The 23,964-nt window shown below is 46.1% G+C and overlaps 1 protein-coding gene across 2 annotated transcripts in view; it reads left to right on the top strand.

Moving 5' to 3' along the window:
- Positions 1-23,964, top strand: part of CBARP (CACN subunit beta associated regulatory protein) — a 39,556-nt gene that overhangs the window by 2,461 nt on the left and 13,131 nt on the right. For both annotated transcript variants that reach the window (XM_070745162.1, XM_070745152.1), the window contains exons 2-6: positions 4,483-4,962; positions 14,287-14,432; positions 16,916-16,977; positions 17,657-17,822; positions 19,607-19,784. In XM_070745162.1, coding sequence (XP_070601263.1) covers positions 4,912-4,962; positions 14,287-14,432; positions 16,916-16,977; positions 17,657-17,822; positions 19,607-19,784 — 603 coding nt within the window. In that variant the 5' untranslated portion in view covers positions 4,483-4,911. The remainder of the gene's footprint in view (positions 1-4,482; positions 4,963-14,286; positions 14,433-16,915; positions 16,978-17,656; positions 17,823-19,606; positions 19,785-23,964) is intronic.

Below are 23,964 nucleotides of genomic sequence, written 5' to 3'. Positions count from 1 at the left end.
TCAACAGCATTATAGCAATAATATTTAGACTTATATACCGCTTCTTAGTGCTTTTACAGCCCAGCAGTTTACAGAGTCAGCATCTCACCTGCAACAACCTGGGTCCTCCTTTTACCCACCTTGAAAGGGATGGAAGGCTGAGTCGACCTTGAGCCGGTGGTGAGATTTGAACTGCTGAACTTACAGCCAGCAGAAGCACCTTGCAGTGCTGTACTCTAACCACTGCGCTACACCAAGGCTTGTGGCATGGGTAGCCTAGGTGAGGGAGAGAGAAAAAAGGGGAAACCGGGTTTTAAAGGGGTGGATATTTTTCTATTTTTATTAATTGGATTTCTATGGGGGTTCTCTCACCTCCAGCCCGCAAGAATCGGCAACTCGGTCAAAGCTCAGCTTGGGGGGGGGGGATTTCCCTTCCTCCTTCCTTCCCCCCCCCCTTCTCAGATTCCCCCCATTCTTCCTTGTAATTGCTGTAGTCGAGCATTTAATAGCTGCCAAAAAAACCACACCCCAACCCCTGCTAGCATTTCTCCTTCTGTTGCTGGTAAAAGAAAACGTAGTGTAAAAACACACATTTTTACTGCTCTTTTTGTGCAGTGGGGTGAAGTGAGTAGGAAGGTTGGAGGCTGGGAGTGGGTGGGTGAGAGGACCACACGTATTTAAAACTCTGCCCCTCCTCGTTTTTGCAGTCTACATCCATCCTTCCCTCTTTTCATTAATCCCTCCATCCTTCCCTCTTCATTCAGTATTCATTCTGTATTCTCTGTTCGTTCTGTTTCTCTATTTATCATGTATATCTTTTTTATTATTATGATGCTGGTCTTTCCTGGCAGCCTTGACATCTCCCCCCCCCCCCCAAAAAGAGGCAAGTTAGAAATTTAAATTTTCATCCTGTGTTATTAGGAGTGCTTCAATCAATTTGCTCCTCTTGAGCCTTTCTGGGTAAGGGCAGTCTTACCTAGGGGTAGTGATTTCTGACAGTCTCAAAATGGGTGAACAGTGCAGTCAGGTGGTAGGGAAAGCAAGTAGGATGCTTGGCTGCATAGCTAGAAGTATAACAAGCAGGAAGAGGGAGATTATGATCCCGCTATATAGAGCGCTGGTGAGACCACATTTGGAATACTGTGTTCAGTTCTGGAGACCTCACCTACAAAAATATATTGACAAAATTGAACGGGTCCAAAGATGGGTCGAAGCTTCGACCTCTTTTTCTTTGGTAGCCTGTCTTTGAACGGGTCCAAAGACGGACTACAAGAATGGTGGAAGGTCTTAAACATAAAACGTATCAGGAAAGACTTCATGAACTCAATCTGTATAGTCTGGAGGACAGAAGGGAAAGGGGGGACATGATCGAAACATTTAAATATGTTAAAGGGTTAAATAAGGTCCAGGAGGGAAGTGTTTTTAATAGGAAAGTGAACACAAGAACAAGGGGACACAATCTGAAGTTAGTTGGGGGAAAGATCAAAAGCAACATGAGAAAATATTATTTTACTGAAAGAGTAGTAGATCCTTGGAACAAACATCCAGCAGACGTGGTTGGTAAATCCACAGTAACTGAATTTAAACATGCCTGGGATAAACATATATCCATCCTAAGATAAAATACAGAAAATAGTATAAGGGCAGACTAGATGGACCATGAGGTCTTTTTCTGCCGTCAGACTTCTATGTTTCTATGTTTCTATCTCCAGCGCCAGAGTTCCTAGGAAAACCAGCAACAGGGTACTTGCAAACCATACTGTGCTCTCATTGAATATTCCATTTGCACAACTATTCCATTTGCACAACTATTCCATTTGCACAACAGCATGTGAAATTGATGGTCAATCAGCGTTGCTTCCTAAGTGGGCAGTTTGATTTCACAGAAGTTTGATTTACTTGTAGTTATATTGTGTTGTTTAAGGGTTCCCTTTATTTTTTTTGAGCAGTGTATATTCAGGAGGGAAGTGTTCTTAATAGGAAAGTGAACACAAGAACGAGGGGGCACAATCCGAGGTGAGTTGGGGGAAAGATCAGAAGCAACGTGAGAAAATATTTTTTTACTGAAAGGAGAGTAGATGCTTGGAACAAACTTCCAGCAGACGTGGTTGGCAAATCCGCAGTAACTGAATTTAAACATGCCTGGGATATACCCATCCTAAGATAAAATACAGGAAATAGTATAAGGGCAGAATAGATGGACCATGAGGTCCTTTTCTGTGTTTCTAAGACCTCCAAGGTCCCTTCCAACTCTGTTGTTGTTGTTGCTATTATTATTATTATTGTTGTTGTTATTATTATTTTATTATCATCATCATCATTATTATTATTAATATTATTATTATTATTAATCCCAGAAAGAGGAGGGACCTTTGAGATCATCCAGTCTAGCCCCAATCCTCAACATAGGAAAACATCCCCAGTGGTTAAGTCTTCTGCATTTGAACGGTGACAATATTTTTGCAGGCTGCTTTGGTTATTTCCCTTCTAGAGAAGACTCGGGATTTAATTAAATTTCCCCTTGCTATCTAAGCTCAATCATGCTTTTCAGTTTAAAACCAGCAGGGCACAAGGCAATCAAGCAACAGTGGTGTATTGTCACTTTGTTATTGATTGATTGATCGTTCTTGTATGCCGCCGGAGGGCTTCCAATGAATAAGAACGAGATTTTCAGGCTCTAGGAGCTGGACCGATGGCTAAAATTTTACTCAAGGAAACTTTTCGTACACCAAAAATATACAAAGGTGCTGTATTCACTACAACTATAACCCTACAGCTAAACAAATTAAAGGACTGCCACTAGCTATTTTGGCAAAGGAAGCTTGGAAGCATTTTCTCAAACAAACCCAGGGAAATCTTATAGGGTGGGGTGAGGGAGAGATTTTAAATATGTATTTGCCTATTGCTTGCTTGCTTGCTTGCTTATCTGTCTGTCTGTCTGTCTATCTACCTACGTACCATAGTTCCCTCTAAGCTGAGCAGTGAGCAATCGCTCACTTAAAAATCATCATCAACTCAGAGTTTTCCAAACCTGCCCAGAAGCCGAGAGGGAAAGAGTGAGAGGGAAGGAGAGAGAGAGGAAGAGAGGAAGAGAGAGAAACAGATAGAAAAAAGAGAGGAAGGAAAAGAGAAAGAAAAAGAATGGGAGTAAGGAAGAGAGAAAGAAAATCAAAATCTAGTTTGAAACTAGCTCAACTATTTAAGTGGCACTTTGATATTGATAGAGTTGCCCTATTATGAGCTCACTGTTATAGACACACAGTACAGTATTTTATTTTGAAATTCTCTGAGGCAAAACAGGGTGGGTTTTTTATTTGTTTGTTTGTTTGTTTACTTACTTACTTACTTACTTACTTATTTATTATTTCTGTGCCGCCCAGTCCCGAAGGGACTGCTGCTCAGACACTATACTTTTCCGCCCCCCCCCAAAAAAAAATTAGAGGGAACACTGCTACCTACCTATCCATTTATCCATCTATTTGTCTGTCTGTCCGTACCGCACCCGTTCACAATGTTGCACCCCTCGTGTTGCAAACGAACCGGATTAAATGATAATCCCACTGCAGCCTTTTGTCCTGAAACCTCTATTCAGATATTGATAACCGTGCTGGCAGCACCTTCCTCAATGCCAGATGTGCTGGACTGCATCCCCCATAATGCCTAGCCGGCAGAGAAGAAGGAAATGGGGCTCCAGTTCTGCAGGAGATGCTCCAGCCACCCAGCCACCATAGAGAGAGTACTACTACTGGGAGCAGAGAAAAAGGAAGGGAAGCTTATAAAACCCACCATCTATTTCAGACAAATGCCTCGCACTGGTTTAATTTCTTAAAATTTCATTTTCTCCCTGGGGCAGGGCATGATCCGTCCGTCCATGTCACCGCAGCTCGGTTGAGCCCAGCCAGCCTGTCCTTCTTTGCGGCCTCTCCCACCACCGCTGCCCCATCCTCCTCTTCCTCATTCCCCCCCCCCCTCTCTTCTCTCTCTCTCGGTGGGTTCCTGTGAGTCACCCCCCACCCCCTATGTGTGGAAGGCAGCTGAGCTTTGATGGCGGTTTTCGAGTTGCATTTTTAAAAAAGCGATGATGAGGATGAGAGAAGGATGAGTTCATTTCCATCCTGCGGGGCTGCTGGTGGCGAGTGGGTGGCAGGGGTTGAGCCTAGGGGGGTTGCTTCAGCCCGACTGTATATCCAAAGGCCGAAAGGAGAGGGGAAGGAAGGACCACTGAGCTCTCTTAGTGCCGGCTGCTGGATGCGTCGGGCTCCTAAGTAGCTGTTGCAAATCGGGGTGGAGAGAAAAGCCAGCCCCTCCAAACCTCGAGAAAACGGATGCTCTGCTCACCTCCAGCTCTTTCTGGGTCCCAGGTCCTCCCGTCTCCTGGTCCTTCTTCTTCTGATCTCCTCCACCTTTCTCTCAAAACCAACCCACCAGGACAAAACATTCATTTTCCTGCGCCCATCACCAACAGCCCTTTCTCTCTCTCTCTCTCTCTCTCCTTTTTCCCAGTCGAATCTGGTTCTGCCGGGAAAGAAATCCCAGCCGCGAGAGAGAAAGGAACGAGAGGAGGGGGGGAACGAGGCTGGTCCAATCTCCTCCAGCACCGGAAGGCAACGGGAGGCGAAGATGCTGTGAGCTCAGCCAGCCATGGTGCCTCTCTCTTCTTCCCCGCCAAACATGTGAGCTTGCGAGGAGGGACGGAACGAGAAGCTGCGGGAGAGAGGGAACGGGAAAGGGGGAAAGAAAAAGGAGAAAAAGAAAAAGACTGCAGTCCGGCTGTCGCCCCTCGTCTTCCTCCTCTTCGTCTTTGGCCCGTTTTGATCGATGTGTCAACATCTGCTGTCCGCTCTTCTTCGTTTCCCTGGTTTTTAAGGCAAGGCAACTGGTTCTGATTTATATGCCCAGCTTGGGAGAGACCGTCTACTCTGGCCACAGACCATGAGCGATGCGTTTACTTCATGGGCAAACACCACATCTGAAGGCGTGACGGTGAGTGTGCCGAGGACAGGCCTGGGTGGGGAAGGGGTTCCTTTGGGTGGGGGGCAGCCGGCACGCTCTTCCCTCCTCTGCCAACGTTGCCCTCCCTTCCTCCAGTGCTTCTGTTCTGTTGCAAGCCAACTCCGGAGACGACAGGACCGTCTTATTACCGAGTTCGGCAGAACATGTGTTTCTCTGAATGCATGCTCATTGTACCTGTATGTTGGAGGTCCTATACACCAGACACGTGTCTGTCTTCGTCCCTATTGTGACAGGTGCAGGGAAGGGCTTCCGTTCAGACAATATCGCGGCTCCTCTGAGCATGCACCAAGTGTGGTCGGTAAATCCACAGTAACTGAATTGAAACATGCCTGGGATAAACATATATCCATTGTAAGATAAAATACAGGAAATAGTATAAGGGCAGACTAGATGGACCAGGAGGTCTTTTTCTGCCGTCAGTCTTCTATGTTTCTATGTTTCAATTTTTTCTTCTCCAGTTTGATTTTTTGTTCTTGGCCGTCCTGGAGGAGGTTCAGGGGAGTTGAAAACTTCTGGGAGGTGCGAGGTGGCCTGGCTTTGTATAACATGCAAAAAGGATGTTGAGACGCTAGAAAAAAATTGCAGAGAAGAGCAACAAAGATGATTAGGGGAATGGAGGCCAAAACATATGAAGAACGGTTGCAGGAACTGGGCATGGTTAGTTTGATGAAAAGAAGGACCAGGGCAGACAGGATAGCAGCGTTCCAATATCTCAAGGGTTGCCACAAAGAAGAGGGAGTCAAGCTATTCTCCAAAGCACCTGAGGGTTGAACAAGAAGCAATGGGTGGAAACTAAACAAGGAGAGAAGCAACTTAGAATTAAGAAGAAAATTCCAGACAGTTACAAAAAGATATTGACAAAATTGAACGGGTCCAAAGACGGGCTACAAGAATGATGGAAGGTCTTAAGCATAAAACGTATCAGGAAAGACTTAATGAACTCAATCTGTATAGTCTGGAGGACAGAAAGAAAAGGGGGGACATGATCGAAACATTTAAATATATTAAAGGGTTAAATAAGGTCCAGGAGGGAAGTGTTTTTAATAGGAAAGTGAACACAAGAACAAGGGGACACAATCTGAAGTTAGTTGGGGGAAAGATCAAAAGCAACGTGAGAAAATATTATTTTACTGAAAGAGTAGTAGATCCTTGGAACAAATGTCCAGCAGACATGGTAGATAAATCCACAGTAACTGAATTTAAACATGCCTGGGATAAACATATATCCATCCTAAGATAAAATACAGAAAATAGTATAAGGGCAGACTAGATGGACCAGGAGGTCTTTTTCTGCCGTCAGACTTCTATGTTTCTATGTTTCTAGAACAATTAACCTGTGGAACTGCTTGCCTCCAGAATTTGTGAATGCTGCAACACTGGAAGTTTTTAAGAAGATGTTGGATAATTATTTGTCTGAAATAGTGTAGGGTTTCCTGCCTAAGCAGGGGGTTGGCCTAGAAGACACCCAAGCCAAGGTCCCTTCCAACTCTGTTATTAGTATCATTATTACTATTATGAGGGTTGGGTGTATATCAGGTGCTAATCTCTGAAATGGAAGCCTTTGCTAATCTCATCAACCACAACAGGCTATGTGAATGCAACTGGGAGATCTTGGCTTAGTTAAGCAGCTATGTAAAATGATAAGCACCTTGCATTGAAGAATCTGCAATCAAACAGGGTTTGATTTTAGTCTGATGATGGGTTACAATCCTGAAGCTCTCCTCTTGGATGTTCCACTTAGGAATTTTGGGCAGTGGGATTTTTTTTAAAGTTTTTTTTTTAACAGTTAGAACGGTTGACCAGTGGAAGAGCTTTGCCTCCGGAAGTTGTGAATGTCCCAAGTTTTTAAGCAGACGTTGGATAACCATTTCTCTGAAGTAGTGTAGGGTCTCCTGCCTAAGTAGTGGGTTGGACTACAAGACCTCCAATAATAATAATATTTGGGGTTCAGACAAGTACTGGGGGATTATGATATCTGTGATCTGGTATCTTTGGGCTGGCCAGATTGGGAGCGATTTCATTGCCTAAATATAGAAGACCCCAAGGGGGGACAGCTCTATGATCCCAAAGTTGGCTTAAGTACCAATAAATGAGAATATTTGTGGCTCAGGGTTGAACTATTTATTTATTTATTAATCAGATTTGTATGCCGCCCCTCTCCGCAGACTCGGGGCGGCTAACAACAATAAAAAGACAATGTAAACAAATCTAATATTAAAAATAATCTAAAAAACCCCAATTTAAAGAACCAATCATACATACAAACATACCATGTATAAATTCTATAAGCCTAGGGGGGAGGGAAAATTTCAATTCCCCCATGCCTGACGATAGAGGTGAGTTTTGAGGAGCTTACGAAAGGCAAGGAGGATGGGGGCAACTCTGATATCCGGGGGGGAGTTGGTTCCAGAGGGTTGGGGCTGCCACAGAGAAGGCTCTTCCCCTGGGTCCCGCCAGACGACATTGTTTAGTTAACGGGACCCGGAGAAGACCCACTCTTGGGAAGCAAACTGGTGCAGACCCTGGTGCTCTCTGAGCATGGAGCTATGTCCTCCTAGTACTGATGATATTACATAGTAGGGCCATGAAACGTCTACAAGAAAACAGCCTAGCTCAGAGCAAACCGACACCCTCACAGTCCTCCTCCACTCCCTTGTACCCTGATGAAGTTACCTAGTTGGGTCATGAAACGTCTACACAAGAAAACAACCAGATTTGGGAGCAAGGAAGAAAGCATACAGGGCTTAGGGTCAGCTGTCCGAGAGCAAGATGGACTGCTGCATGGACGGTCCGGTGTGCAGTCCCCGTTGGAAAAACGGAGATGCGCATGCATCTCTGTGTTCCTGATGCATGCGCACAGGCGCCCGCGCACGATTCTACTTCTGCGCATGTGCTGGAAGTGAAATCTTGCCTGAGGATGCTCCTAGAACACGAGATTCTGCAATTTTTTGTGTTTTTTTTGCTTCTGCGCATGCGCACAAGCAAAGAAATCGCCAAAAATTGGTGTCTCCTCTGCTAAACAGCTGAACAAGTTTCTTCAGCCTTGGTCTCAGGACAGCTGACCCTTCTTCCTTGCCCCCAAATTTGGTTGTTTTCTTATAGACGTCTCATGACCCAACGTTTTTGCACTGCCCCGCCTCCAACTAGGTAACATCATCAAGGCTAGAAGGATTGTGGAGTGGAGGAGGATTGTGGTCTTCTTGGTTCTCTCTGAAACTGGGCTGTTTCCTTGCAGACTTTTCATAACCCAACTACGTAATCTCATCAGTACCAGGAGGATATAGCTCCGTGCTCAGAGAGCCCCAAGGACAGCACAGAATCAGCAAAAATGGGCGAAATCTCGTGTGCGCGAGTGTCCTCGTGCAAGATTTTTCTTCCTGCGCATGCGCAGAAGCCGAATCTCATGCTGGTGTGCACATGCGCGACCGGCAGACAAGCGCGCATTTGTGCTTGTCACTGGGAGCGCACTGGCAGCACCGGCGACAGGCAGCTCTTGAAGTTTGTTAAAGATGGAAGGATCAGAAGCAACGTGAGAAAATATTATTTGACTGAAAGAGTAGTAGATGCTTGGAACAAACTTTCAGCAGACGTGGTTGGTAAATCCACAGGAACGGAATTTAAACATGCCTCTATCCATCCTAAGATAAAATGCAGGAAATAGTATAAGGGCAGACTAGATGGACCGTGAGGTCTTTTCCTGCCGTCAATCTTCTATGTTTCTATCATGGTTAGAGGGGTCTGGAGCGCCCGACTGTCTTGGGATTCTGAATGCTTAGCCAACAAGGCAGCTGACAAGTGGCCAAGCCAGAGAGCTTAACCTGGTTACAAGGCAGCTGCCTACGGACTCACCCGTCAGCTGTTTCTCCTCTCCCCCCACCCCCCCGCAGAGAGAGCTACTCTTTCCCAACACTGAAAAAAATCTATCTTATCTCTTGGCAACAGCCACGCTCAACTTCTCCAATGGGGAGCCGAATTGAACCATGTCTCTTTTTGGCCTCGTGATACTTCGAAGGACTTCACCGAATGGTTACAAGTAGTCCTCCGCCTATGGCTGCCACCGAGCCCAAAAATTTGTTAACTGAATTTGCCCCCATTTTACGAAGGTTCTCGCCACATTTCAGTGCATTGCAGTTCTTAAATACAGCGGTACCTCTACTTACGAACTTAATTCCTTCCGTGGCCAGGTTCTTAAGTAGAAAAGTTTGTAAGAAGAAGCAATTTTTCCCCATAGGAATCAATGTAAAAGCAAATAATGTATGCGATTGGGGAAACTACAGGGAGGGTGGAGGCCCTGTTTCCTCCCAGGAGATTCCTAGAGAGGCCCCATGAAGGCTTCTCCCCGCCTTTTCCGGCCCTGTTTCCTCCCAGGAGATTCCTAGAGAGGCCCCATGAAGGCTTCTCCCCGCCTTTTCCGGCCCTGTTTCCTCTCAGGAGATTCCTAGAGAGGCCCCATGGAGGCTTCTCCCCGCCTTTTCCGGGCCTGTTTCCTCCCAGGAGATTCCTAGAGAGGCCCCATGAAGTTTTCTCCCTGCCTTTTCCGGCCCTGTTTCCACCCAGGGGATTCCTGGAGAGGTCCCACAGAGGCTTCTCCCCGCCTCTTCCGGCACTGTTTCCTCCCAGGAAATTCCTAGAGAGACCCCACGGAGGCTTCTCCCTGCCTTTTCCAGCCCTGTTTCCTCCTAGGAGATTCCTAGAGAGGCCCCACAGAGGCTTCTCCCTGCCTTTTCCGGCCCTGTTTACTCCCAGGAGATTCCTGGAGAGGTCCCACAGAGGTTTCTCCCCGCCTCTTCCGGCCCTCTTTCCTCCCAGGAACTTGAACACCCAGTTCTTATCTAGAAAAGTTTATAAGTAGAGGCGTTCTTAGGTAGAGGTACCACTGTAAGGTTAAGTGAATCTGGATTCCCCATTGACTGTGCTTGTCGGAAATTCCCAAAAGCGGAATCACACGATTCCGGAGACATTGCAACCGTCATAAATGCAAGTCAATTGCACTGGAATTTTGATTCAGCGATCCTGGGGGATTTTGCAAGTGTGAAAAATGGTCATAAGACCCCTTTTCCCCCCCAGTGCCACTGTAAAACGTGGGCCACTAAATGAATTATCGTAAGTTGAGGGCGACCTGTATTGCTTAGGTTTTTGCCAGACTTATAGGTCTTGAATCTGGTAAAACCTGAAAAGTTGTGCGAGCATTTAAGATGCTTGCAGGCATTTGAGTTTCTGCTAAAAGTTGGAACTAGTCTTTCTTCTCTCGCTCTCTGGGAAATAATTTCAAGTAGAGACACACGAGTGGAAATTGGAAAGCTCAGGTTTAGTGTCAGTGTTCCTCAGTTCCATATTCCTGCCCTTGCTGTGGACTAGTTGATTGCCACGCTTAAACGGATGATGCTCACAAGGGGGAAATATACAGTGATACCTCGTCTTACAAACGCCTCGTCATACAAACTTTTCAAGATACAAACCCGGGGTTTAAGATTTTTTTGTCTCTTCTTACAAACTATTTTCACCTTACAAACCTACCGGCGCCACTGGGATGCCCCGCCTCCGGATTTCCGTTGCCAGCGAAGCGCCCATTTTTGCGCTGCTGGGATTTCTCTAAGGCTCCCCTCCATGGGAAACACCACCTCCGGACTTCCGTGTTTTTGTGATGCTTAAGGGGAATCCCAGCAGCACAAGAACGGGCGCTTCACTGGCAACGGAAGTCTGGAGGTGGGGTTTCCCAGCAACACAGAGGTCCGGAGGTGGGGTTTCAAGGACTTCGGTGTTTTTGCGATGTTGCAATTTCACTGATGCTCCCTTCGCTGGGAAACCCCACTTCCAGAACTTCCTTTGCCAGCGAAGCGCTCGTTTTTGCACTGCTGGGATTCCCCTGCTGGGATTCCCCTGCAGCATCACAAAAAGACGGAAGTCCAGAGGTGGGGTTTCCCATGGAGGGGAGCCTCAGGGGAATCCCAGCAGTGCAAAAACGGGCGCTTCGGCTGGCAAAAGGGGTGAATTTTGGGCTTGCACGCATTAATCGCTTTTCCATTGATTCCTATGGGAAACATTGTTTTGTCTTACAAACTTTTCACATTAAGAACCTCGTCCCAGAACAAATTAAGTTTGTAAGACAAGGTATCACTGTATTATCTTAGCCTTGGATAGTTGAGTATTTGACTCGGCTTCTGCTGGGGTTTTGGAAGCCTGGTAAGCAAGTTGGGCATTGAAGCCTGGGAAGGGTGAAGTCAAAATATTTCCCTTTCCAATATTTCCGGATTAAAAAAGACTGGCCTAATGGATCTATCGGAAGTTTATTTACGAACGTCCGGTAGGCCCGTCCGGCCTGTTTTTTGCTATCCACAAGCTCCGGAAGCTTTCATGAAGCCTGAGGAGGACAAAAAGGGCACTGCCCTCTGGCATATGCATGCAGGCCTCACTTGAAGCCTCCAGACTCTGTGGATGGCAAAAAAACCTGGCCCAATGGGCCTACCAGAAGTTCATTTAGGAACTTCCGGTAGGCCCGTTGGGCCTGTTTTTCACCATCCACAGGCTCCGGAGGCTTTTATGAAGCTTGAGGAGGACTAAAAGGGCGCTGCCCTCCTGTACATGCGCGCAGGCCTCACTTGAAGCCTCCAGACTCTGTGGATGGCAAAAAACCTGGCTCAATGGGCCTACTGGAAGTTCATTTAGGAACTTCCGGTAGGCCTGTTGGGCCTGTTTTTCACCATCCACAGGCTCCGGAGGCTTTTATGAAGCCTGAGGAGGATGAAAAGGGCGCTGCCCTCCTGCACATGTGCACAGGCCTCACTTGAAGCCTCCAGACTCTGTGGATGGCAAAAAAAACCTGGCCCAATGGGCCTAGCAGAAGTTTATTTACGAACTTCCAGTAGGCCCGTTGGGCCTGTTTTTCACCATCCACAGGCTCCAGAGGCTTTCATGAAGCCTGAGGAGGACGAAAAGGGCCTCCCGCACCCTCTGAAAGGCTGAATATCAGCTGCCCAGCACACACACGTGCGCTGGAGCTGACCTAGGACCTCACATGCCCTTCAGATATGGCTCCTCGTGCCACCTGTGGCATGTGCGCCACAGGTTCACCCTCATGATCCTGTGACCTAAAACTGTTTTTTAAACTTTAGCAACGTTTGGACTTCAACTCCTAGAATTCCCCAGCCAGACTCTCCTAGGAATTTGTTTTATTTTTATTAATAGCATTTATATGCCACCCAATTCCAAATGGACTCTGGGCGACTAACAGAATTCTGGAAGTTGAAGTCCAAACATCTTAGAGCAGCGATGGCGAACCTTTTTCGGCTCAGGTGCCAAAAGTGTGTGTGTGTGTGTGTGTGTGATAGTGTATGTGCAAGTGCCCACACCCATAATGCAATGCCCTCCCCCCGCACATGCACACAACCCCTGGCACATGCGCACAGGCCTTATTGAAACCTGGAATTCTGGGAGTTGAAGTCCACAAGACTTAAAGCTGCCAACCTTGACCTCTGAGGTAAATGATACACCAGGATCATGGCTAGCTGTGGAATTCTGGGAGTTGAAGTCCACAAGACTTAAAGCTGCCAACCTTGAAGACCTCTGAGGTAAATGATACACCAGGATCATAGCTGGCTGTGGAATTCTGGGAGTTGAAGTCCACAAGACTTAAAGCTGCCAACCTTGAAGACCTCTGAGGTAAATGATACACCAGGATCATGGCTAGCTGTGGAATTCTGAGAGTTGAAGTCCATAAGACTTAAAGCTGCCAACCTTGAAGACCTCTGAATACGCCAGGATCATGGCTGGCTGTGGAATTCTGAGAGTTGAAGTCCACAAGACTTAAAGCTGCCAACCTTGACCTCTGAGGTAAATGATACACCAGGATCATGGCTGGCTGTGGAATTCTGGGAGTTGAAGTCCACATGCGTCTTAAAGTTGCCATGTTTGAAGACCTCTGAGGTAAATGATACGCCAGGATCATGGCTGGCTGTGGAATTCTGAGAGTTGAAGTCCACATGTCTTAAAATTGCCAACCTTGACCTCTGAGGTAAATGATACGCCAGGATCATGGCTGGCTATGGAATTCTGAGAGTTGAAGTCCACATGTCTTAAAATTGCCAAGTTTGAAGACCTCTGAGGTAAATGATACATGAGGATCATGGCTGGCTGTGGAATTCTGGGAGTTGAAGTCCACATGCGTCTTAAAGTTGCCAGGTTGGGGACCCCTGCTTTAAAGCATCTTAGACCTCCTTTCCCCACCTGACACCTATGTGAAATTCCCCAAATTTCCACGCAACCTCCATTTTAGCTCAGGAATGATGGTAACTGAAGTCCAGCTCCCAAAGATGACATCATGTTGTGGAAAGTGTTTATTCCTACATTTATCTTTAAAACAACACTTGGCAACTGACTCATATTTATGACCGTTGTAGTCTCCCGGGGTCACGCAATCCCGTTTTGGGACCTTCTGACAAGCCAAGTCAACGAGGGAAGCCAGATTTACTTAATGGCCGTGTTACTAACTGAAGAACGGCAGTGACTCACTTTACAACGGTGGCTAGAAAGGCCGCAAAACGGGGCGAAGTTCATTTAACAAACGTCTCGCTTAGCGATGGAAATGCTGGGCTAATTGTGATCCTACAGTCTATCTGTTGAAGAACCTTGCAAAACTTTTAATTTTATTCATTTATTTATTGATTGATTGATTTATTGATTGGTTGATTGAATCTGTATGCTGCCCCTCTCCGCAGACTGGGGCGGCTAACAACAGTGATAAAAAACAGCATGTAACAATCCAATACTAAAACAACTAAAAAACCCTTATTATAAAACCAAACATACACACAAACATACCATGCATAAATTGTAAAGGCCTGGGGGAAAGAATATCTCAGTTCCCCCATGCCTGACGGCAGAGGTGGGTTTTAAGAAGCTTACGAAAGGCAAGGAGGGTGGGGGCAATTCTAATCTCTGGGGGGAGTTGGTTCCAAAGGGCCGGGGCCGCTACAGAGAAGGCTCTTCCCCTGGGTCCCGCCAAACGACATTGTTTAGTTGATGGGACCTGGACAAGGCCCACTCTGTGGGACCTAAATGGTCGCTGGGATTCGTGCAGCAGAAGGCGGTCCCTGAGATATTCTGGTCCGGTGCCATAGACTGCTATGCCACCCAATCCATTAGGAGTCAAGGCTACCAATCATACATACTGACATACCAGACAAACAGTTTGCAAAGAGAAGTCAAAAAAACAACAATAATGGATTTATTTCTGCTTTTCTTTTCTTCTCCCCATTCTCCCCATTCTCCCCATTCTTCAATTTCACTTTCCCCTAGACGGTGCCTGGCGAAGTGAGCCCCCAGGACGGTTATGTGTTACTTCTTGTGCTTCTTTCTATCTTCATCGGAGGCACCTTGGTGCTTCTGTTTGGTATCCTGATTGTCTGCCGGCGCTGCTGTGAAACAGACCGAAGGCGCTCCAGGTATGGATGGGAGTGGAGGAATACGGTGGCACGGGGAGGGGTCTGTTTAGGGCAAGGTATAGATCATGTTTTAAATGAGCCTTCCCTATGTAGGGGTCATCCTGGCATATTGGGTGTAGCACAACAAGAATCTGCAGCCATGCTGACTAACAATTTTGGGAATTGTAACCAAACAGAGCCAGAAGGGACAGGATGAAAAAAAAAGTGTCCTAAAACGATTAAAACTTCCTTCCTTCCTTCTTTCCTTTCTTCTTTCCTTCCTTCCTTCCTTCCTTCTTTCCTTCCTTTCTTCTTTTCTTTCTTCCTATGCCTTCCTTCCTATACTTTCCTTCCTTCCTTTCTGTGCCTTTCTTCCTTCCTAACTACCTATATCTTTCTCCTTTCCTTCCTTCCTTCCTTCCTTCCTTCCTTCCTTCCTTCCTTCCTTCCTTCTATATCTTCCTTCCTTCCTTCCTTCTATATCTTCCTTCCTTCCATCTTTCCTATGTCTTTCTCCTTTCCTTCCTTCCTTCCTTCCTTCCTTCCTTCCTTCCTTCCTTCCTTCCTTCCTTCCTTCCTTCCTTCCTTCACCTTCCTTCTTTCCTTCCTTTGCCTTCCTTCCTGCCTGTACATTCATTCATTCATTCATTCATTCATTCATTCATTCATTCATTCTTCATCACCTCCAGGCAGCATCCGGATATTGTCCCTCCCTCTTAACCCAAGAGCCAATTAGATGCTTTAGAGACCCAGGTTCTACACATTGGCTGACCAGTCCCTCCCTCTCAGCCCAAGAGCCAATCATGTAGAATGGGGAAGAGGCTGGACTAGGAGAGGAAAGCTCATTGGCTGACTCTGGACCAGTCCCTCCTTCTCAGCCCAAGAGCCATTCAAGTGTAGCATAATTCTCTGACATTCTGTTTTCCCCACAGCAACAACCCTGTGAAGTGGGTTGGGCTAAAAGAGAGAAATTGGCCAATCACCCAATCAACCTCCTAAGGGAGGATTAGAACTCAGGTCTCCCGGTTTCTAGTCCCGCAGCTTCATAATTACACCAACCTGGCTCTCATGATAAATTAATATTATTTCCAAGTTTCTGATTGGAGAAATTCTGGATTAAGAGTGAGGAGACTTAGAAGCTCATTGGCTGAATGTGGGCCGGTCCCTCCCTTTCAGCCCAACTGCCAATCAGGTCTAGCGGGGAAGGGACGGCACATGGAGGGAGGAGACTGGGGTTCTATTCCCCACTCAGCTAAAGCAGTTCATTGGCCCATTTTAGGCCAGTCCCTCCCTCTCTGCTCAGGAGCCAATCAGGTCTAGCTGGACAAGGGGCGGGGATAGACCCAGCTTCTACCCCCTCTTTCAGATAGTCCTTGACTTATGACAGTTCACTTAGTGACCAAAGTTACAGCAGATTCTAAAAAAAGCGGCTTACATCCTGGATTTGAACCGACAGCCACAGTCACGTGACCACAATTTGAGTGCTTGGCAACAAGCCCGCATTTATACCAATTTGCAGCATCCCTCTTGGTCACATGACTGCAATTTTTTGGGGGGGGAGGGGAATATATTTACTGCAATTTACATGTTTGCCAGAAACCAGTGCTCAATTCTAGTTTCTGGCAAAAAAAACCCCCAACCCACTCCATAATGAACAATGTACAGTGGTACCTCTACTTAAGAACTTAATTCGTTCCGTGACCAGGTTCTTAAGTAGAAAAGTTTGTAAGTAGAAGCAATTTTTCCCATAGGAATCAATGTAAAATCAAATAATGCGTGCAAACCCCATAAGGAAAGAAATAAAAGCTCGGAATTTGGGTGGGAGGAGGAGGAAGAGGAGGAGGCGGACAGTTGCTGCTGAAGGAAGAAGGTGAGGTGAGGGGAATAAAAAAAAATCCAAAACTTTAATGCTTAAAAAACAACAACAGAGGGACTCTGAGGCGGTGAGGAGGAGCACGTGCCTCTCATACACCCGGTGCGAGGCTGCCTCCCATAAATTGCGCCAGAGAGAAAAACCCAGGCGGGCGAGAGGGGGAAACTCCTGCTCCTTTGACCGAAAGGCGGCTGCTGCTACCTGCTTCCTCTTCCTTCCCATGCTGAAGGGCTGCCCTCTCCTCTCACTCACACACTTTGTAGTCGGCGCCTTTCCTTCACTATGGTGACTTTTCAGTTTGGCTGAAGCTGAATTGATTCGGCTGGGGCGAAGCGCCCCCTTTTGCTTCTGGGCAAGCGCGGAAACAAAAAAATTCGCCAAAATCTCGCACGCGGGTGCATTCCCTTGCGTGTGCAGGAGGAAAAACACACTGGGTCACATGCGCGTGCATGTAAGGCACCCAAAGATGCGTGCCTAGCTCAACTTTTACTATGGGTATGGCGTCCTTTACCATTCTGGTAGGAAGGCACCACTGATTTGAATGCTTATCTTGCAATGCTCAAACTGGGACGGATTTTGTGCCTGTGCTTATAATATCTACATATATCTCTCACCTTTTTCCTATTTTCAGAGCCAGCGATGACCCAGAAAAAACTAACACAACCTATCTGGATGACTCACAGCCGGCACAAGGTGAGGGCATTAAGACTGACCCTCTCTGCGCACGTGGGAATCTGGGTTGTTGTTGTTTTGTATTACATCAAATATTTATTCTCTCGTAAGACAATGGCATTTTGCCTATTTGCCGATGACTCTAAAGTGTGCAATAGGGTTGATATTCCTGGAGGCGTCTGTAATATGACAAACGATTTAGCTATACTAGATAAGTGGTCAAAGCAATGGAAACTGCAGTTTAATGTTTCCAAATGTAAATTAAAATAATGCACTTGGGGAAAAGGAATCCTCAATCTGAGTATTGTATTGGCAGTTCTGTATTAGCAAAAACTTCAGAAGAGAAGGATTTAGGGGTAGAATGCTTGGCTGCATAGCTAGAGGTATAACAAGCAGGAAGAGGGAGATTGTGGGGGCACAATCTGAGGTTAGTTGGGGGAAAGATCAGAAGCAACATGAGGAAATATTATTTTACTGAAAGAGTAGTAGATGCCTGGAACAAACTTCCAGCAGACGTGGTTGGTAAATCCACAGTAACTGAATTTAAACATGCCTGGGATAAACATATATCCACCGTAAGATAAAATACAGGAAATAGTATAAGTGCAGACTAGATGGACCAGGAGGTCTTTGTCTGCCGTCAATCTTCTATGTTTCTATGTATATTCACACCTCCACTCTCCCCCACTACCACTCTTAGACATCACCATCAAAGTAGATGACCCGGAATGCACGTCCAGCTCCAGCTATCGAGATGCCGAGAGCGAGCGATTTCTGTCTTCGGGCAGTGCCACAGGGCGGCGGGTGTCTTTCAACGAAGCTGCCCTTTTCGAGCAGAGCAAGAAAGCGCAGGAGAAGGGAAGGAGGTGAGTCTTCCGGCTCGATCAGGAACCAGGAGGCTGTGCTGGGCATTGGAGGTTCCGCGTCTGGAAGGCGGGACGGGTAGCTGGAGTGGCGCGTCTGAATAACAGACTAACGGAAGATTTGGGAGGCTCCTTGGAGGTCTTCTAGTCCAACCCCCTGCTTAAACAGGAGACCCTACATCAGTGATGGCAAATCTTTTTTTCCTCGAGTGCCGAAAGAGGGTGCACGCAAGCTATTGCGCATGCGGAAGTGCCCACACCCATAATTCAATGCTTGGGGAGGGCGAAAACAGCTTCCCCCGTTCCCCGGAGGCCCTCTGTAGGCTGGAAACGGCCTGTTTCCCAACTTCTGGTGGGCCCAGTAGGCTCGTGTTTTTCCCTCCCCAGGTTCCAACGACTTCCCTGGAGCTGGAGGAGGGTAAAAATGCCCTCCCCTACCCCCCGGAAGCTCTCTGGAAGCCAAAAACGCCCTCCCAGAGCCTCTGTGTGAGCCAAAAATCAGATAGCAAACACACACATGCTCATTGGAGATGACCTATAAAGCCCTTCATGGCACCGGATCTGAATATCTCCGGGACCGCCTTCTGCCGCACGAATCCCAGCGACCAGTTAGGTCCCACAGAGTTGGCCTTCTCTGGGTCCCATCAACTAAACAATGTCGTTTGGCGGGACCCAGGGGAAGAGCCTTCTCTGTGGTGGCCCCGGCCCTTTGGAACCAACTCCCCCCAGATATCAGAGTTGCCCCCACCCTCCTCGCCTTTCGTAAGCTCCTTAAAACCCACCTCTGTCGTCAGGCATGGGGGAATTGAGACTTTCCCTCCCCCTAGGGTTATAAAATTTATGCTTGGTATGTCAGTATGTATGATTGCTTTCTAAATTGGGGTTTTAAATTAACTTAAATATTAGGTTTGTTTACATTGTATTATTATTGCTGTTAGCCGCCCCGAGTCTTCGGAGAGGGGCGGCATAGAAATCTGATAAATAAATAAATAAATAAATAAATAAATAAATAAATAGTACGTGTGCTAGCAGATATGGCTCCATGTGTCACCTGTGGCACCCATGCCATAGGTTATTATTATTATTATTATTATTATTATTATTATTATTACTACTACTACTATTACTATTACTATTACTATTTTTATTTTTATTACTATTACTATTACTATTATTATTTATTATTATTATTATTATTATTATTATTATTATTATTATTATTATTATTAATGAGATTTGTATGCCGCCCCTCTCCACAGACTCGGGGCAGCTCACAGCAGTGATAAAACAATATACAATAACAAATCTAATATTAAGGTACTAAAAAAACAATTTAACATTAAAAGCCTAAAAAAGCCCATTATTTAAAAAGCATACACACAAACATACCATACATAAAACTACATAGGCAAGGGGAGATGTCTCAATTCCCCCATGCCTGATGGCAGAGGTGGGTTTTAAGAAGTTTACGAAAGGCAAGGAGGGTGGGGGCAATCCTAATCTCTGGGGGGAGCTGGTTCCAGGGGTTTGGAGCCACCACAGAGAAGGCTCTTCCCCTGGGTCCTGCCAGACGACATTGTTTAGTCGACGGGACCCGGAGAAGGCCAACTCTGTGGGACCTGACCAGCCACTGGGATTCATGCGGCAGAAGGCGGTCCTGGAGATATTCTGGTCCAGTTCTCCATCACTGACCAATACTCTTCTTTTTCTCCAGAAGCAAAAATATGGGGTGTGTTAAGATGACTTCCTGTTTCATTGTGGGGTTTTTTTCTGCTTTTCCCTATAAGGTACACTCTGACCGAGGGTGATTTCCATCACCTGAAGAACGCCCGTCTCAGCCATCTGCCCCTGCCACCCTCGACAGCCCTTAAAATCGTCACCATCCACGAGTGCGAAGCCAACGAGAACAGCCTCATGATGACTCCCCGCCTCCCACCGGTCAAGCCAAGCCTTGCCATATTTCAAGTGAGCCCCTCATCCCTCCGGGCTGTGGGGATGGGACCGAATCGGGCAGTGGTAGTGGGGAAATCAGTAGGAGGCTAGGAGCTTTTAAAGCATTCTCAATCTGTATAGTCTCTCTCTCCCTTCCACTCCTTTTCTCTCTCACTCTTGCTTTCTCTCTCTTTCTCTCTTTTCTTTCTCTCTCTCTCACTCTCTTTCTCTCTCTCTTTCTCACTCTCACTCTCTCAACAAAAAGTTGTGAGACCGGAACCTGAGCTTCCTTCTTCGCGGCACACCTGACCATGTCTCGCGGCACACTAGTGTGCCACGGCACACTGGTTGAAAAACACTGGTCTGGAGGACAGAAGGGAAAGGGGGGACATGATTGAAACATTTAAATATGTTGAAGGGTTAAATAAGGTTCAGGAGGGAAGTGTTTTTAATAGGAAAGTGAACACAAGAACAAGGGGACACAATCTGAAGTTAGTTGGGGGAAAGATCAAAAGCAACATGAGAAAATATTATTTGACTGAAAGAGTAGTAGATGATTGGAACAAACTTCCAGCAGACGTGGTTGGTAAATCCACAGTAACTGAATTTAAACATGCCTGGGATAAACATATACCCATCCTAAGATAAAATGCAGAAAATAGTATAAGGGCAGACTAGATGGATCATGAGGTCTTTTTCTGCCATCAGTCTTCTATGTTTCTATTCTATTCCAACATTTCTCGATCTTGGCCTCTGGAAGATGTGTGGACTTCAACTCCCAGAATTCCCCTGGCTGGAGGATTCTGGGAGTTGAAGTCCTCACATCTTCTAGAGCAGTGTTTTTCAACCAGTGTGCCGTGGCACACTAGTGTGCCGCGAGACATGGTCAGGTGTGCCGCGAAGCTCAGAGAAAGAAAACAAGAGAGAGAGAAAGAAAGAAAGAGAAAGAGAACAAGAGAGAAAGCAAGCAAGAGAGCAAGAGAGAGAAAGAAAGAAAGCAAGAGAGAGAAAGAGAGGGAGGGAAGGTGGGAGAGAGAAAGAGAGCAAAAAAGAAGAAAGAAGGAAGAGAGAAAGAAAGAGGGATGGGGAGAGAGAGAAAAAGAGAAAGGGAGAGAAAGAGGGAGAGAGAAATAGAGCAAAAGGGAGGAAGAGAGAAAATTTTTTTGTCCAATATTTTTTTAGCCGCCCCCCCCCCTCAATGTGCCCCATGGTTTTGTAAATGTAAAAAATGTGCCGCGGCTCAAAAAAGGTTGAAAATCACTGTTCTAGAGTCCAAGGTTGAGAAACATCATTTTATTCTGATGTTTTAAATATACACATTTATATAAATTTGTTTTCCGGAGTTTGAATAAGTCAACAAAGGAGCTTTGTCTTCACGCAACATTTAACTTGGTTAATGGATTGGTCTGTTTTCTGGGCTTGCGCAATTCAACATATCAAACGGCCTGGATTGGCACACTATGTGGAGCCAGAGTGAAGGTAGCCAAGATTAACACTGTTCTGTCGGGCCCTGTGGTAGAATCGTCCCAAAATTGCACAGGTATAAATTTCAGACACACACACGTTTGAAAATTCAAAACAATGTTCTTTATAATGAAAAGTCACTTAAACCAAGCCCTCTTTTGGTATAGCAAAGAGCACTGTCTTCAAACAAACTGGTAATTTGTACAAGTCCCTTATCAGTTCTGAGATACTTAGCTTGCAGCTGTGAGGCAATTCACAGTCCTTCTTCTTTCACAAAGTGAAACATACTTTGCTCTGGTTTAGTTTCAAAGCGGGGGAAAATCAGCACACAAAAGGTCAAAGTCAGTAAAGCAGTCACGAAACACAACGATCAGATAATCCTCCACAATGGCCAAACCCACAGGTTGCTCTTTATAGCAGCCTTGCTAATTACCAGAGCCCCACCCAACCACAGGTGGCCTCATTTTCTTTGATAATAATCTCTCAGTTGTTGTTGCCTATGCATCGCTCTCCCCATGCGTGGCTGTATCATTAACTCTTATTCTGAATCCAAGGAGGAGCTAGATAATTGATCTCCTGAGCTGTCTGCCACACTCTCCTCCTCCTTGTCACTCATGTCTTCTTGGTCAGAGGAGCCTTCATCAGCAGATTCCACCGGGGGGGGGGGGGGCAAAACAGGCCTGCAGCATGTAGATGTCTCCCCCACATCCACAGTCCTTAGGGCAGGAGCAGGGCCAGAGCTAACCACAACAAACACCAATCAAAATAAGTGTGTTGCACCAATGGAGCTGCTTGATCTTTCATTAACCCGATTAAACATTCCATTTGTACTTCCCAAATTGAGAGCTTGACAACTGCGTTTTCAATTAGTTATTTAGTGATTTCTCTTCTAATATTTTGTTTGCGTTTAATTTATATACTTTGTTTTTATACTTATTCTGTGAGCTGCCCTGAGTTTTCAGAGAGGGGTGGCATACAAATCTAATAAATTGAATTGAAATTGAATTATGTAAAACATTTTGCTGACAAGCCTCTAAATTGCAAAAGCTTTCCAAGCTTTCCAAGGCACCTTACAGAAAAGACTAATGGATGGGTGCCAACAGGCTGAGACTCAATCCAGACAAGATGGAGTGGCTGTGGGTACTGCCTCCCAAGGACACGTCCATCTGTCTGTCCATCATCCTGGGGGGGAATTATTGACTCCGTCAGAGAGGGTGCGCAACTTGGGCGTCCTTCTCGACCCACAGCTTACATTAGAGAACCATCTTTTGGCTGTGGCGAGGGGCACGTTTGCCCAGGTTTGCCTGGCGCACCAGTTGCGGCCCTATTTGGAGAGGGGGTCTTTGCTCACGGTCACTCATGCCTTCATCACCTCGAGGTTTGACTACTGCAATGCTCTCTACATGGGGCTACCTTTGAAGAGTGTTTGGAAACTTCAACATGTCCAAAATGCAGCCGCGTGAGTAGTTTTGGGCCTTCCAAGAAATGCGCACATCTCGCCATCACTCTGCGTACTGCATTGGCTACCGATCAGTTTCCGGTCATAATTCAAAGTGTTAGTTATGATCTATAAAGCCCTACATGGCATTGGACCAGATTATCTCCGAGACCGCCTTTTGCCCCACGAATCCCAGCGACCGGTGAGATCCCACAGAGTTGGCCTCCTTAGGGTCCCATCGACCAAACAATGTCAGCTGGCGGGACCTAGGGGAAGAGCCTTCTCTGTGGGAGCCCCGGGCCCCCGACCCTTTGGAATCAGCTCCCCCCCCCAGAGATTCACACTGCCCCCACCCTCCTTGCCTTCCGAAAGAGCTTAAAAACTCATCTTTGCCACCAGGCTTGGGACTTTTAGATCTTCCCCCTGACCACTGAATGCTTTAAGTATGATTGTTGAATGTTTGGTCGATAAGTTTTTCTTTTAATTGTTTTTAAATTGTAGTATTAATTGGATTTACATTATTGTAAATCCGCATGAATCCCAGCGCCCGATAAGGTCCCACAGAGTTGGCCTTCTCCTGGTCCCGTCGACAAAACAATGTCGTTTGGCAGGCCCCAAGGGAAGAGCCTTCTCTGTGGTGGCCCCAGCCCTCTGGAATCAACTCCCCCCGGAGATCAGAACTGCTCCCACCCTCCTTTTCTTTTGTAAATTACTCAAGACCCACCTATATCGCCAGGCATGGTGGAACTGAGACTCCTCCCTAGGCTTTTATATTTTATGATTGGTATGTATGTGTTGTTTGGTTTTAAATGAGGGGCTTTATATGGGTTTCTTTTTAATGTTAGATTTGTTCTTTGACATTGTTTTTACTATTGTTGTGAGCCGCCCCGAGTCTTCGGAGAGAGGCGGCATACAAATCTAATAAATAATAATAATAATAATAATAATAATAATAATAATAATAATAATAATAATAGTTCTGTTTTTATATATGCTGTGAGCCGCCCCGAGTCCTCGGAGAGGGACGGCATACAAATCCAAATCCAAATCCAAAAACAAACAAACAAACAAACAAACAAACAAACAAACAAACAAATAAATAAATAATGGGTTACTTTTAAAAATACTTTCTGTTTGCAAAGAACATCTTATATACTGAACATAAGGTTAATACATATCAGTTCGCCAATTCGCGCAAGATGTTCACACAAATAGCCTCGAGAGCTTTGTGCTATATTAATAACTTAGACTGATGGTAGTTATGGAGGTAGGCAGACTGTTAGAGGGAGGGAAAGAGAGAGAGAGAGAGGG

The sequence above is a fragment of the Erythrolamprus reginae genome, chromosome 1 (genome assembly GCF_031021105.1).
Source record: "Erythrolamprus reginae isolate rEryReg1 chromosome 1, rEryReg1.hap1, whole genome shotgun sequence".
NCBI lineage: Eukaryota > Metazoa > Chordata > Lepidosauria > Squamata > Dipsadidae > Erythrolamprus > Erythrolamprus reginae.
This window is presented reverse-complemented; position numbering and strand designations above follow the sequence as displayed.